Source organism: Anguilla rostrata, chromosome 16 (genome assembly GCF_018555375.3).
Source record: "Anguilla rostrata isolate EN2019 chromosome 16, ASM1855537v3, whole genome shotgun sequence".
Classification (NCBI taxonomy): domain Eukaryota; kingdom Metazoa; phylum Chordata; class Actinopteri; order Anguilliformes; family Anguillidae; genus Anguilla; species Anguilla rostrata.
This window is the reverse complement of record NC_057948.1, coordinates 27,359,788-27,375,891: the sequence shown is the minus strand read 5'-3', so window position 1 is coordinate 27,375,891 and position 16,104 is coordinate 27,359,788. Positions and strand designations below refer to the sequence as shown.

At 39.6% G+C, this 16,104-nt stretch overlaps 1 protein-coding gene across 1 annotated transcript; it reads right to left on the bottom strand.

The window, feature by feature from the left end:
• Positions 1–341: 341 nt before the first annotated feature.
• LOC135242595 (beta-2 adrenergic receptor-like) lies at positions 342–7,945 on the bottom strand. The gene is made up of 3 exons (XM_064313747.1): positions 7,732–7,945; positions 3,904–4,256; positions 342–2,829 (listed from the first exon to the last, which is right to left on the bottom strand). Exons 2-3 carry the CDS (start codon positions 4,181–4,183, stop codon positions 1,997–1,999), a joined length of 1,113 nt encoding a protein of 370 aa, XP_064169817.1. The 5' UTR covers positions 4,184–4,256; positions 7,732–7,945; the 3' UTR covers positions 342–1,996.
• Positions 7,946–16,104: the final 8,159 nt, after the last annotated feature.

Sequence of the window (16,104 nt, the reverse complement as noted above, 5' to 3'; positions counted from 1 at the left end):
GAGAAAGGTTATACATTAAGGAATCAGCCCTCTGATTAGACTCCAGCATACGATAAGTGATAACTGCCCCACTGTTGAAACTGGCCTCAGATTCTTACTGGTTTGATCTATTGTCAGTATGGACTCATCAGTGGTCTTTAAGCAACCATCGCCTAATAGAACAGTGAAGTCTCTGTAATGAGACTTCACCAGTAACGCTGCCATATTCCTGTTCCACCTCATTAGAGTATAATCTAGCATGTTCCATCTGATGGTATTCCTGTCAAACACAAAACAAAAACATGTCATTTTTGTAGACATCTTATTGCCTGTACAGAAGAGGAATGAGGATTATGCTTGAATGGTCTTTATTTAAAATAATTGTGGTCACAATCAATTTAATAAAGCAATGCTGGTATTTTCCAGCACAGTGTCTATAATGTCAACCACAACAATACAGTATCGACTCAGAACACACATTAAGTCCAAGTTCACAGCTTTGAGAAGTACGAAAAATAAAGGAACATTTTTCAGAAATTTAGTTAACAATATTGTTAAGTTCATCTAAATGTGTTTTGCTTTTAAGGTTTACAACCTTTGTCTTGACACCCCATGTCTACAGGGTCAAAATAACCCTCCTTCACTGGACCCTCTATGATAAAGCCCCTGCATTGAATTGTAAACCCTAAACCAGTTCAATTTTTTCCATGTGGAATCCTGTTACTCATAAATAAATGGGTGAATAACTGTTTTCCTACTTCAAAGTCCAGAGAGACTCTATTTATTCAGGCAACTCCACTCGTTTTTACATTTTAATCGATTTTTTTGTTTGTTGCTGTAATGGATCTGTGACACTTTTTTGGCACTTTGATTATGACTTCTGATTTAATTACTGCATGGTTAAAAAAATACATATAAGACAATTACATTTATTTAGCAAACGCTTTTATCCGAAGTGACGTACAATCTCTGCATCCTGACGGTGAAACATTTTTAATAAAAATATAACATGTTTTTTGCAATGGTAGGGTCACTCCAGGAAAATTTATGGAATTTCATCTTGGAAAAATTATATTTCAGATATTTTTATTGCTGTTAAACCCAGGATAGTGTCATATTTGGCCCTGAGGACAACACGTAGGTTAAGCCGATAATCTCCAATAAAACATTCAGCCAGTGAATTCTAAAGTATATTATTTTTGAAGTATATTATTTATTTTAATTGGCACATACGTATCTTTTAATTTAATCGTAAACAAATACAAATTAGATTTGTCCAATTTTCTTCACAATTGTCATTTATAAGATTAACAGTTAAGATTTCAAAGTTTAACTGCACTAACACTTAGGTAGATATCTTATAGCCTCAGAAATTTCAGCCCAGAGTTAATAAAATGTAATTGTAAAATCCTAACCTATTCAATAACTATAATAATTTGGTTTCATCTTACTCTGAAATAAGCCATTCCTTCATTGCTGCTGTACCGAGCAGCGCTATTTTCAACCTTTGAAAAATATCAATATTTAACCCAATTAAACTGAGGTGTCTTCAAAGAGCCTTCAAAATTTTCATTCAGCCTTGTCTTGTGGGAAAAGTCATATAGATACAGTATCATAAAATAAATAAAATGAATAATGGTCAGAAAGCACTATAGTGGGTCGAGGTATGCTCAAGATACCATGTAAAAATTTCAGACTGAGACCATAAAGCTATATCCTTCGGGCCGTATCAACACCAGCAACAAGTACAGTTTCTCTCCACTACCAGGAAGCAGCCCAAGGTAAGCAATGTGAAATAAATTGATGTCTCAATAAATCTCATTTTTAAGACAAATGTCACAATAAGACACTTGAATATTGTAATAACAATCCCTGGAGTAGTGCCTGCCTGGTGCCTGAAGTGCCACACAATGTAGCGCTGGCCTTACAGACACGGGGTGCATGAAATCAAATGTGACGGGACTGAAACCAGCAGCAGGCTGCCGCAGCCTTGGCTCCTCTCCCCAGGGGGCGGGGCTCAGTCCCTGTGGAAGAGAAGCACCACCCCCTTCCTGAAGCGCTGGTCCCTCACGCTGTAGATGATGACGTTGCAGCAGCTGTTGGCCGTCAGGATCCAGAAAGCGAAGAAGGAGAAAGTGCACCAGGTGTAGCCCACCACGTTGCCCAGCACGAACACGGCGATGGGCGAGAAGGAGGCCGTGAAGGCGAACGTCAGGATGCCGATGGTCTTGGCCGCCTTGATGTCCGAGAAGGAGGGCCTGTGCGGGCACCCGCCGCTGCCGCCGTCCACGCCCAGGCTTCCCTCCGACAGCAGCTTGCGCTTGCGGGTGTAGCGGCGGATGGAGGTGAACGACAGGATGTTGACCGCCAGGGTCCCGCCCAGCAGCGTGAAGTCGAAGGCGGGGAAGAGCAGGAGGACGCTCCCGTCCCCGTCCAGCAGGGGGACGTAGTTGCACATGCGGCTGCACTCGTTGTACTCCAGGGTGAAGCTGTCGCTGAGGATGAGGGGCGCCAGGGCCAGGAGGAAGCTGCCGGCCCAGGAGAGGAGGATGAGGAGGAGGACCCGGTGCCGCGTCACCACCGAGTCCTTGTGCAGCGGCCGCAGGACGGCCACGCTGCGCTCCACCGTCATCAGGAAGATGGTGCTGATGGAGACGAAGGTGCAGCCGGCGAACACGGGGCCGATCAGCCAGCAGGGCTGCCAGGGGCCCCACAGGCCCCCCGTCGAAGTAAGGGACCCGCCCTGGTACCAGGAAGGCGGTGTGCTGGTCACCATCAGCGAGACCTCAGTGTAGATGGAGAAGGGCACGACTAGCATGCCCACCATCATGTCTGCCAAGGCCAGTGATACTGCGGCAGACAAAACCATGTTTATATACGGGGTGTCTGCACACAACATCTGGACAATGTAATACTCAGAATCCATTGCTACGGTTTTCAAAGGCTTTGCTGTGAATTATCATCTTCTATTCACTTTCCCTTTCTGCCTTCCCAGCTTAATTACACACATGCATCACCTCAAAAGGCATAACAATGACCACTTTTCAATAATTCTTCGTAACATACAGCTTTTGCATCCTTCTTGTAAGAATTCTTTAAGGCTTTCCATTTTCCAAATCATAAATTCACCCTGAAAGCAGTACGGGTGAATAGCTCTGTGTTATTTAACCGTAAATAAGTTAGGATGTTTTGAAGGTTCATGGATGATTACAGTTCCAAGAAAAGTAGACATAGTTTTTAGATTAAAATTCTACATAATACCAACATACAGAAGGAAATATGTTAAATTAAAAACAGAGGTGGGATTTAATCCTTTTACATAATGATAACATCAGCTTATAGCTCCCACCATCAAATTCTATGACCTTCGTAACAAAAGAATGGTGAACAATTTAATGTTTTTCAACTTCTGAAAAGAAAACATCAAATATAGAAATAATTTAAGGAATCATCTCACCTGGGCATTACTATATAGCACCACATTGTAATAGTTTAATCTATTAGCTAGAGATAATTATTATACTTTTCATGATACATGTATGAACATCTCCATTCTTTCAATTTCTTGGACGAGGAATCAAAAAGCCATTCAATAAATACCATCAAATGGCAGATAATCTCAGAACTTGACTAAATTAAATCATTAAAATATTTCAGATAATAACCCCAAGAATTACTGCTAGAATTAGCTTTAAATCAGCAGTGAATTTAGTGTTATATGTATAAGATTACTAGACGTAACCAAGTATTTAGCAATGTCCGTGACTAATCCAAATGAGTGCTTCACATGAGTTTGCATGAGTAAATTAGCATGTGTGTGTTTTGTGTGTGTGTGTGAGTGAGAATGTACATACAAATGTTTATGTGTAAAAAAATAAAAAAAACTTGTGAATGCATGGGGCGTGTGAATGCATGGGTGTTTACCTTTGAGGTATCCCTGAGGTGTGCGGAACAGGCGTGTCTGTACGAAGACGGTGAGCGTGACCACGTTGCCGGCGACGATGGCGAAGGAGAGGCTGACCATGAACACGACGGCCAGCGTGCGGTTCAGCAGGCCGCCGCAGCAGAAGGCGCACAGCGGAGTCTGGGACCGCCTCTCCCACGGGCCGGCGAAGGCCGCCGCCGTCAGGTTGAGGCCACTCGTGACGCCCATCAGTGACTCGGACCCCCACGGCACGCTCAGGTTCCCCGGGAGGTCAGACATGCTGGAGGCCCAGGCCCGGAAGGGGTGGAGTTCAACGGCCCTACAACCAGCAGTCTGGTTAGCGGGTTTTTCCCTGTGGAGACAGGAGGACACACAAAGACCACTTCCTTTAGCTAAGTTAGCCCAGGAGGATGATTTGCCATTCACCTGCAGTCTGCTATTCCTGAGAGTAACACTGTCGTCCTCTGCTACTGTTCGTCACTCCGGACGAGACCATCTGCCAAATGATTGCAATTTGTAATAATAATCTGTCAATATTGATGATGATCCAATATTGGCTCAGCTGTACGTATTAGTTCCTGTGGTTCATTTCTGTCGAGAGGCTTAATAAACTAGGATTAGCTGTTCGAGCATTCATTTCAAATGTTATAACTGCCAATATTTGTACAGTGCTGGCAACTCACTGGTAAATTTCTTCTAATAGAGTTAAAGCCTAAATTCAATTTCCGCGTATTTCATAGTGCTCATCCTGTGCATCACGGTGAGGCTAACACTTTTTCACAGGAACTTCACAGGAACATGTGTGTCTAGCATGGCCAAATAGTCCTGAGCCAGGTTTTGTTAGCTGCTTTTTATAAAAACTAGCTTTCAATTTGGCAGATAATTATCTTGGCTGGAACACTGAACTGACAGAAGGCAATTCTTTGTCCTTTTTGTGAAACCCATAAGAACGCTCTGTACTGCAGTGAAACGTCCAAAGACAACCTGAACATCACAGGTACAAACCGCAAATGCAGTGTGTCTCAAATGACTATTTTACTAAACAATAATATACATAAGATTACATGCTGTGTTAATGGTGACACATATGGCAAATCATATTAATCTCTTTGTGAGGATGTGAATTAGATTTGCAGCTAAAATAATTAAACCAAACTGATAATTTTAATCTTAATCTCACACCCTTACCTAGCAACTATTCCTTTTAAAATATATATATTTTTTGTTGTTATTTTTCCCCGGGCATAGTGTGGTAGCATATTACTTTTGCAAAATGAAGAAACTACAGATGTCAAGAAAGAGGAGATTAGTTCTTAATTGTAGTACCATTATCTTACAAAATTCCTGGAAACTAGTGAAGTAAACTGGTGTAATGAATTACATTTCAAGTACACCATAAGCTGAACACACTTGATTATTTGTAGATGCTTGGCATATCTAAACAAGCAATTTCCAGGATTTTACTGTTGTTTTCATAGAACTGTATACAAAACAGTTGTAAAACAGAGGGAGACATAAAAAGTAATAAAAAATGAAAATTACAGATACAATTGTTGGGTTTATTTTTTCCCCACAAAATCCTTTCGTGCTAGTGCCATGTAATATTGAGATACCGCAGCCTATTTTAAAAACCAGATGAAATCTTTGTATTATTGCGAGTCTGGGACCCTGAATAGATATTAAAAAACAAAAACATCTTATCTTAGGTTATTATAAAATTCGTAGCATGAAGACTTCTTGTCTATGTAATTTTTTTGTGTACATAACCTCCTAAGACCCAGCCATTTATTTTTGTCCCTGTAGGGGGCATAAGCCTCTGGCAATAATCTAAAGAAACACATTGTATATTCTGGTATGCTGAAACCTACATTCCAAGAGCTATTCAAAAAACAGATATAAATAATATTTTTCAAAAATATTTTCACTGCAATTATTTTGTCATCCAGGACACTTGTGTTGTCAGGGAAATATACTTCCTGCCAGGTCACAGGACAAAATGCTAGCAGGGGACTCCACACTTCAGAAACCATCATTTCTGCAAGGCTTAAATGGCTGCATTGATTTCCCACGCTCAGTTGCTGATGAGAACAGTGGCCACTGGTAAACAGGGATGCTGCCAGCAACCCTGGGCCCCTTAAAAATATACTGATGAAATTGATAACACTCCACACGATCAGTCCAGAGATTTTTGGGTCCAGTCCAGCCTGGGGCTGCCTGAATCACTGGAACTTTTCGCCGGCATTTGTGGCCTCCCTGCTGGAAAGGCCTGTTGATAACACTGGTCCATAAACAGAGAGCGAGAGCCTCTCCTTGCAGGGACGTCCTTGCTGACAGTCTTGGGATGAGGAATTAGGCTGGGAAGGTCACGGAGGGCAGAGTCAGGGAGCTGCAGCTCAGACAGGGCGTCTGTCATGGGGGATGATGAATGGGGCTGCTCCCTGTGCCCAGGAGCCGCTGGCATCATTTCTCTTGAGCTGGCTCGTATGACGCAGCCCCGCTCCCCAGCCACAACACAGGGACAGTGACACAGAGTCTCGTGTCACAATGGCCTCCTCTCGGTGGCACAAATACTCTAGAGCTTTTTTTTGTTGAACAGATGCGTTATCTCGCTCTCTCTTTTGATCATTTTTTCCATTCCAAGTTTTTCCATTCTTGACTACCCTCTTCCTGTCTTTCTGTTTCACTCTCGCATGTTTAATCTACCCACCTCTCAACATATTCTCCCCCTCTCCATTTCATAAGGAATATGATTTTTTTATGCTTCTGCATGTTATATGCTTAAAAGAAATTATCAACTGAAACAAATTGTTTTAGTGAGGTTATTCTCATGTTGTTCTCTGGAGTTTGCAATGATTAAATGCATCAGACATATATTTCTGATATAATTATAATGCTATTAATGGAAAGGAATAATAATCACTTTTTTAGATTCTGCAATAAAAGTATAATCTCCAGGAAGAAAGTCTTGCAAACTGGGATAACCCTAAGACTTTTCATAAGCTGTGTTAACCCTATGACTCTTTTCCACCATCCTCAATTAAACAAACAAACAAACAAAAATCACTTGGTTATTTAAATACTATATTGGACTAATTGTTCAACATAACATAACAAAACAAAATATAAACAAAATCATTAAAATGATTGCAAATATGACTGAAAAACATTTAAACAGAAACATTGATTATGCAAACATAATAAGGTATCTGTGAATAGTGAACAGCAATATAATAATAATACAAACATGTTTTTAATAAGAACAACGGCTATATGAAAATTTTTCAAGACAAATATTTTTCCTGTCCCCATGTTCCTTGTATATATTTTCAAAAGCATATTAAAAATAATTTATATTCCTTAGGGACACCCTAACCAACACCACTGACATGGTTTAAAATCGTAATTATGATTACTTTTCAAACCTAGATGGTTAAATTACAAGATTTCTGACACTCTCCAACACCTTTGGTATTGTTGCACAGATACACAGTTTAAATTCATACTACACAGAGATAACCTATGTATCTACATGCAGAAGTAAATAGAATAGAATGCAGAATGCAAAATAGTTGTTCTTAAATTCATTAAAAAGTTGTTGAAAAAGAAGTTCTTAAAATGTTCTAAATGTACCCGGAGATAACCCCATAACTTTCTGATTATTCAGTCCATTTGTTTTATTTGTTCACTGCTAGTTCTACTTATAGAAACACTAAGGAATTATAGTTGGAATTCAAAATGATTTTCCCTAAATTAACAAAGAAAAAAAAAACAGTTAACAGTAAACATACATGCCACCGATTGTAAAAATCCACACAGATGGCTCTCACCTGGATGTTACTGAAGTGCAGGGGAGTCCATTTTCAGTTCAAGTGATGTTACAAAGGCATGGGCTCATCCCGCGGTCATCAGTGTCCCTTTGTGAGCATGATACCACTGCGAGACATCCAGTTTCGCTGGAAAAATTGGAGTCTAATCCTCGAATGCATCACATTCAAAACCGCAAAGAAAAAACAGCGATTACCTGGGAGAGGGTTAGCATCCCTATTCCACTGTAGCTCTCAACTTCAATAATGCTCTTCTGATTCCTGTCGGTTTTCTGCTCTTACACTCCCCCTCTCCATCTCCATCCACCCCCCCACCCCCCCGCCCTCACGACAGAGAGTTCAAATGCCCCAAAGCTACAGCCTCGTCTTTTCTCTCTCTCTCTCTCTCTCTCTCTCTCTCACTCTCTCTCACTCTCTCTCCCTTACTCCCCCTCCCTCTCTTTTTTGCTCTTCACGTCTCTCCTGTCCGACCTGTCACACCTCAAATAGTTTTCTCAGATGCCCAGCCCCCCCACCCCCTTCCCTGTCATTTATTTTTAACCCTTTCAATCCCAGCATCTTTTCACAGGCATCAGATCCAATCCATTCTCACCTCACTTCACTCAGACAAACTGTTCTTTCACGCTCTTCGCTTACATCCCTCTGCTCTCCAATCAGCCCCTTCTCTCACCTCCCAGTCCTTGCTTGTTATTCCTCGTTTAGTCCCCTCTCTGTTCTCTCTTTTCACTCCTTCCTTCTTCCACCCATCACCTCTTCACCTAAGCGTAGCAGTGTTTTTTTAAAAAAATCAGCCCTGTGATGCTCTCATTGCGTGTGCACAGGCGTGCCAGAGCTCCCTCTGGATACATTACTTCCAGACCAGCAACAGGGGATCACTGGTTCATGTTCTCACTGCTTGTTCATGCATCACAAATGCTCTTCTGGTTAGCGCTTTCTGTAAATAGAGCATATTGCATTTTCCTTTCCCCCATCAAGGAAAACAGAGTTAGATCCACTTTCTATGTTCTTCATTCTGCTCATGACAAAAAAAAAACCAAAACAAACAAACAAAAAAGAAAAAACACACGCACACACGCACATACGAACACACGCACACCAATACACACACGCGCGCGCGCACACACACACACAGACTTGCATTTGCACTGTGTCTGATTAATTGTTATCATAGCTAGTTTCACACAGGAAATATTGCCGGCAGTGTGTCACAGACTGTGGCCTTATGGTCTGACAGCTTCACCCTCAAATAATCTTTTGGGTCACCCACTGCCCCTCCAATCTCCAGGCCCAAAAATGTTCACATAATTTTCCCCTCAGCTTTCAAAACATTTCCCACATATCCTGTACATAATTAAGGAATGTATGTCTCTACAGATTTCTTTGTTATTATATATGCAGATGGTAAATTAATATTTATGTTAACTGTTTCCATTACTTTTAACTCAATGCTTTGATTTCAAGTCATTCTTCATTCTCATACATAATGCAAAAGACCTTACCTGCATTTATTTTATTTATAATCCTGAGAAATTTTTACATATTTTGTCTGCAGTTCACCTTTGACTACAGAAATTGTAAAACATAGAAACTAGACAAGCACATTTCCATCAGGAAATGATGATAAACCATTATAATCTAAATCATATGTATGTTTACTTCTGTAATCTAATTTCACTCTTACAATCACCTTATGAATACTGTTTTTTAAGATTACATTTTTAAAAAAAATCTATTTTTCTCATTTGGGAACACGTCAATCCCAATCATATTGTTCATTCTGTAATCACTCAGCAATCATGTTGGGGTGGACAACGTGCTGACTTCTCCGAAAGTACTTGTGCTAGGCAAGGGGAACTGGCAAGCACAGCCAGAGAGGGGACTGCTGGGTAAAAGAAGGTCGAGCACACGCACACTACGTCGTTAAAGCAGAACGTGCTATGATGGATGCCGCAAAAACTAAAAATATATTCTTGGCAGTTTTGGCAAAAAAAATACATAGATGAAAATAAATTTTAAAAAATCGAAAACACAAATCAATCAAACCCTTAATATTAAAACAGCACTGAATCTCAATAAAGGCTGCATGGTTCACATGGTTCACAAAATAGGGCTCATTTTCATCCACAAACCCGTTGTTTGGGTCACAATTTATGGCATACTAATTTCAATTTTGTGTTTTATGTTGTACAGGAAGATAACAATGCAACAAGGAATTGACTGTTGCTTCATAAAAATTAGTTTCTTCTGTCCCAGTAATGTAATAAACAAATGAATGAGTTATTTAACTAATTAATTTGGAAAACGGCAAGAACAAAGTCTGTGCTCATTACAATCTAATGTTTAAAATTACCATGTCTTAAAAACACAGTTTTACATTTGGATTACATTTTTATAACTCATGCAGGTTTTTGAATGGTTTTGAAAGTTATTTGTGTTAGATCTGAAAAATACAGTAAAAAGCTGAAGACAGAAAAAGACACTGTATGGACAAGCTCAATTGCTCTTTCATAAAAAGCAAAAAGAACCAGAGACTGGCTCACATCCTTTGAATTCTAACTGCTAGATCAATGGCGGTGATTGATAATGTATAGAATTTAAGGCTATATTACATAAAATAGTAGTGCACCTGTAGCTGGTAAACAGTACATGGTGCATTGACTACATTTAAAATGTACTAGGAAGGCTGAATGCCATTTTTTAACAGTGGAAGGTGGAACAGAGAAGTCCCAGAGGGCCCCATGATGTTTTGCAGAGTTGAGGACATGTAATGAAATCAAATAAATTTATTTGCATAGCGCTTTTTACAGAAAACCGTCACACAAACAATTTAAAGAGCAGCGGGAAAAGCACAAATGCCAGGCCTGAACCCCCAAATACCAAACACATGAGATATTAAAAAAAACTCCCCAGTGGGGAGAGAAGCCCTCAAAGGTGACAACAGAGGGGGAGCCCATCCTCCGCTGGCCGGCCTGGTGCTAACTCGGGGGAAAAAATGGATGTAACAGAAATGTAATAAGGGATCTATCACAGAAAGTAAATTGGGTAGCGCAGGTTACAGGTGAGGTAATAAACTAGCTGGAAAAGTTAAAATCCAAATGAAGAGAAGTATATAGTGCAGTTTAGAGGGGCTTTGCCATAATGTGGCTCTCAAGCTGATAATGATATCTTGTATGATATAAATCACGGTCCTCAAAGGCAACAGCAGCATTGTACTCCAAAGCAACCTCAGACCTCTCAGCCTGATAATGTGCTGCTCCTGTCCACCCTACTGATTAGACTTTATGAATGAGGCACACATTAATCCACCTGGGATGTGGTCCTCAGAACCCAAGGCATTATTTCCAATTGATTATTAATATTCCTGCACAACTGTTGACTCAGGAGATGATTAAAAAGCTTTGAATATGCCTTTCTCAGAGACTGCAGACCTCGTTCTGGAAGTGATTGTTCAATGAAAGGTTTCTAATGATGCCAAGTCAATGCTTTTTTCTTTCTTTTTCTTTCATCTCATTTAATAACACACAACCAGCAAACTTGGAAAAACTCCAGATATAAATGGAGAGTATTCTGATAAGAGCATATGACTGAAACATCAATGAGATCTTCCTGCTGGCCAGAGCTTCCAAACAACAGGAAGGACCCTACCATAAAATATCATACACACGCCAGCTCGGTCCTGAATGACCAGATCAGGATAACACATCATGGCAGAACACATTCCGTCAGAAACTGGATTGTGTGCCTAAATGTGATGTTGAGAGGCAAAGCATACTAAAGTTTAATTTACTCTTGTCATGATTACAGTTGGAGAATGTTGTGCAAACAAAAGGATTGGCATAATAACTACAATGTACAAGTGGATTGATTGCAGTTTTAATGAAATAGAAAACGTTGTTGTACAATCTGGTTTTCAGTTACCTGAAGTGTTCCTCCTTGCTTTGGACCACAAATCCTCGAATACCCCTATACCAGCCATTATAACACTAGAAGATAATCATAAATATCTAAATATCTAGAATCACACACAAAAACTGCCTGGACCAGTAAAAAATTGAACTATCCCTTGAAGGCTAGTTCTACATCTCTAGCAGTAACAGTATAACAGCATAACAGTATAACCTGAAATATCAACTCTGGTCCACAACAGATGCAAGTACTCTGCAATGATATTGGTAAACATGGAGTAGCCACACAAGTCTCAAGGATCTGGCAGACTTTTTTTGTAAATGAAACATTGACCTCAACATTCAGTCTTCAATTGAGGCATGTTGTAGATGGCTTAGTAAATCAGCCGTAGGTGTACTTATGACGAAGTAATCATATCTCCCTGTTACAAAAGGTTTCAGCGGATTAATCTCCACATATCTCATATGAAGAATCAGAATATTTTACAGTGGCTGAGAATAGACTCACCATTACAATTCATACATTTATGATCAAAATATCAGCAGTTACTGTTGACTCTACATAATGCTGCAAACGTTATTGCTTTTCCAGTTGAGAATCCACAAACCATAAGACTAGAATTTATGATCAAACTACAGAAAAACCATTACTGCATAAAACTATTCCTGACTATAGATTACTGGCTATATGTATGCCAAGTGTATATTGAATACCAGGTGTATTAAAGATGAATATAACTTTTTGATAACACTGGAATGACAAGTGGTTTATATGCTATAGTATAAAATGCCAATAAAGAGTGCAGATTTTTAATTCCCAATTCTTTCGATGACATCAGAAATGCAAAATGTACATTTCTTCCCAGGTGAGGGCCTAATCTATTCTTTAATGCTTCCTTGACAAACCTTGATAAAGGATATATTAATCAATATAACCGGAAATCCCCCCTGCTTGGGCCCTCAGGCGTTGACAACTTACGGCTATTTTTATTCAATAAATTACATTTGAGCAGCGAAGGGTGCTCGGGAGCAGGAGGGAGAGGGGTGCCATCACGTATGATAGGTGTTGGCAAACACATCTGGTGACATGCTTCCTGAAGGACTCTAACAGTTTCCATAAAAAGGTCTCTGAAGATCACACTCCTATTCACAGTACCTCTCTGAGTTGATGCTTCTTTATTGATTCTGACACAAAGTGGTACATTTACAGAGCCATTTCATGCATGTATCCATTTGCTTTGAAGAATCATAAGGAAATGAAAAATGGAAGATTCTGGTGCCATGTTCTCCTAATTAAGCACCAATCCCAGCACATCCTGTATGATGGGTTTTAATGATTTTTAAGTAGCAAGCTTGGAATTTTTTCAGCAGTTTAGCTGTTTATCAGATAGCTGATAGCTAGAAAACACATCATCCAATTAATTTTGCAAAATGTTTGCCAGAAAGACTTGTAGTGTGGTAAGATATTCAGGCTATGAAGCACGCGCAGAAATTCTGCGCATAAAAAATACATTTTAGCTTAGAATGTAAAGGCTCAGATGAAATTTGAAATTTCTATAGGATATTTTCAAGAAGATTTGTGCAATTAAATTGGTTACTATGGTTGTGCAGATTGCAACAACCAACATGGTAGTTGAGCTGCAACAATTTTAGCAAAACAACATCAACAAACAGCTTTTCAATTCAACAAGTCAATGCACAATCTATGACAATTCAACCAATTTAGCTTAATAACACCAGCATAGTTTATCTTCCCCTCAACTAAAAATGTACCAAGCTGGGCATATTCCCAATCAGCCTTAGCTGTGCATGTGCCTGCAGGAGATGCTGCTACTGTCCATGGTCCTGAAGGTCTCCAAAACCACAAAATATGCTCACTGTATTTAACTATTAGATGCTATTAAAGCTTAACATCAGCTTTTTCATCGGCTGCTATTTAGAGTTCATTCCAAGCTATTTCATATGCGAGCTCCACAATCACTTGTGAATAAGATGATTGCAATCCATCATTTTTATCATAATTAAATGTTCCTTGTTTTCTTGACCACCGTAAAATAGCACCATACATTTCTGCCGACATTGTTTTATTTACTCTGTAATAGAACAGACAGCAATTTGAGGGGTTCAGGCCACTTAATTTTGTTGATATGTTCCCAATCAACAGTATTTAATGCACATGGGCATTTGAAGCAATGGTTGCAATGATTTGATACTTTTCTGTTCTGAAACAAACAACATGTACATGGATTCAGTATTATGGCTGATTGCATAGCTACTTCATTTTTACGAAAGATTCAGCTTTTACTGGATACATACTGTAATCTGCAACATGTTTAAACTTATAAAGTTCATAAATATAAAACTTCCCTCATAAAATGCTATTAAAATAAGCCTTTGTTACAATATTGAAAATTTTACCAACATATTTAGTTAATAATTGAATGAACTAAATCTTTCTTTTAGTTTACTCGATACCCTTTCTCTGCTTTTGGAATGGCTTTGAGCACAGGAAAAATATAAGGGTTGAGACGGGTTTCTTCTTTAATTTAAAGTGCTATGGTGGAAGTGTACTACCATTTTAGCTGAAATATTCATACCCCTGTCAATGGTTGTTACATTCTACCTCCAGTTCATTGCACTTTCCTGTTCCTTTCTGGCCTGTAAACGCAGGAGGCGTGCTCCTTCAAGGAGGACAGAGCTGACAGAGTTACATAACGTCCCCTGCCCCCAAACACCATCGCAGACATTTTGACGGGTTACAGACAGTGCCACACGTTGTACAAGGCCAGAGACCATGTCCACCCACCTACAGAAGCAAACAGTCGGGGAAATGTAATGCATTGACGGCCACGGGACTGTAAAATATCAGATACTAAATCCCCAAACCAAGGCTGTGAATGCAGAAACGTTACAAACCCTTCGGTCTGTCGAGTCACAGGTGTATTTCCTTCCCAGGTGTAGCAAAAATTAGCAAGTGACTCAAGAGATGTAGCACAAAACTAAGCAATCATGTAGAAGCAAAAAAAAGGGGTCATGATAGTGGAGGTTGATATGTATGACACCAGTGGCTGCAATGAAATTGGATTTTTTAAAAACTCAACTACAATTTCCTAAATTGCATGAAAAAAAAGAATGAGGGTGTATATAACAGCACTGATTAATTGTGTGAAAGGGATATTATGACAGTGGTTTAATGTGAAGGAAAGCGAAGTAAAGACTTCAGGGATAAGTGTTCAGAGGAGGGTTTACTAGAAGAGGGTAAGACACTCAGTAATCTGAACAAAAGGCAAGAAAGGCAGAAAACACAAACACTGGTCAGAATTTGTGAGGTTCAATGAGTGATTTTCAACGCTCAAGTCTCTTTCACTTCAATTCCACACTTTGGAATATTTTGAAAAAGTGTTTGAAGTTGTTTGATTAAAATAAATAATAAAAATGAAAACCACTCAACTGGGGTGGAACCAAGGCAAAACCTCGGATGTCGGCCATCTTTTCAAAATAGGAGACAAGATTCCTCAGCAGAAAGACAGAAGAGAGGAGAAGGTGGAGGGGGGGCTGAGGAGAGAGGAGATATGATGAAAAATAATTTCTAGGGGTTAGGAGTAAAGGAGTGAATTTGAGAGGTAAAAGTTTGATTCGGCAGCAGAGATGGATGCACAGAAGGAGGGTAGGAGAGACTGAAAAAAGGAGAGGTTATTCGATGAGCCACTTTTTTGCCACATCCTCACAGCGGCTCAAAGCCTTGAGAGCTCATTTTTGCAAGGTTTCAAACAGCCAAGGAGTATGTGGGAACAGGTGGGAGGGTCTAGAGTGGGTCTTATAAAGGATCAAAAGATATACTCTGTATATTCCTCCCTTATAAGGTTAGCAAGGCTGACAAAAGTCTTGCCTTGATTGGTATGGTTATGAATGGTATTCCATTTGTGTTCTGTGTTGACGATGTCTGACTCAGATGATATGTGCATTTTCTGACTTTCTCATTTATACAGGGCAACACACCACATGACGCCATTAAGTAAGATACCATTGTGGCTGGAGGAAATGGTCATTAGAAAACAATGGCTCTTTTTGTGACTGTTTTGAAGAAGAGTCATCATTCTCTATTCATAAAAAGCTGACTACATTCATTTTTAAGAATGGTGTTTGAGAACCTGCAAAAATACAATTTCCCAGCCGCAGTGTAGCTAAACCTCACCATTACATTGCAAAAATGCATTAAATTAATAAAAAAGCTTCAGATGAAAGGCAAATACAGTCGGGTGTTCATCGTGGATCACTGATTCACTGTGGACGACATTGCTGTGAGGTACAGTATTATGTATATTATCACCTCTGCAGATCTTGGATTTTCTGTTGATCGTAAGGTTTGACAATACACGTTTGTTATCTCCTCGGTTAGCATAAGCGTGTTCACCCAGTGAATGATCGTTTCTTAGCTACAGTAGCGGATATATAATCGAAAACATGTAGA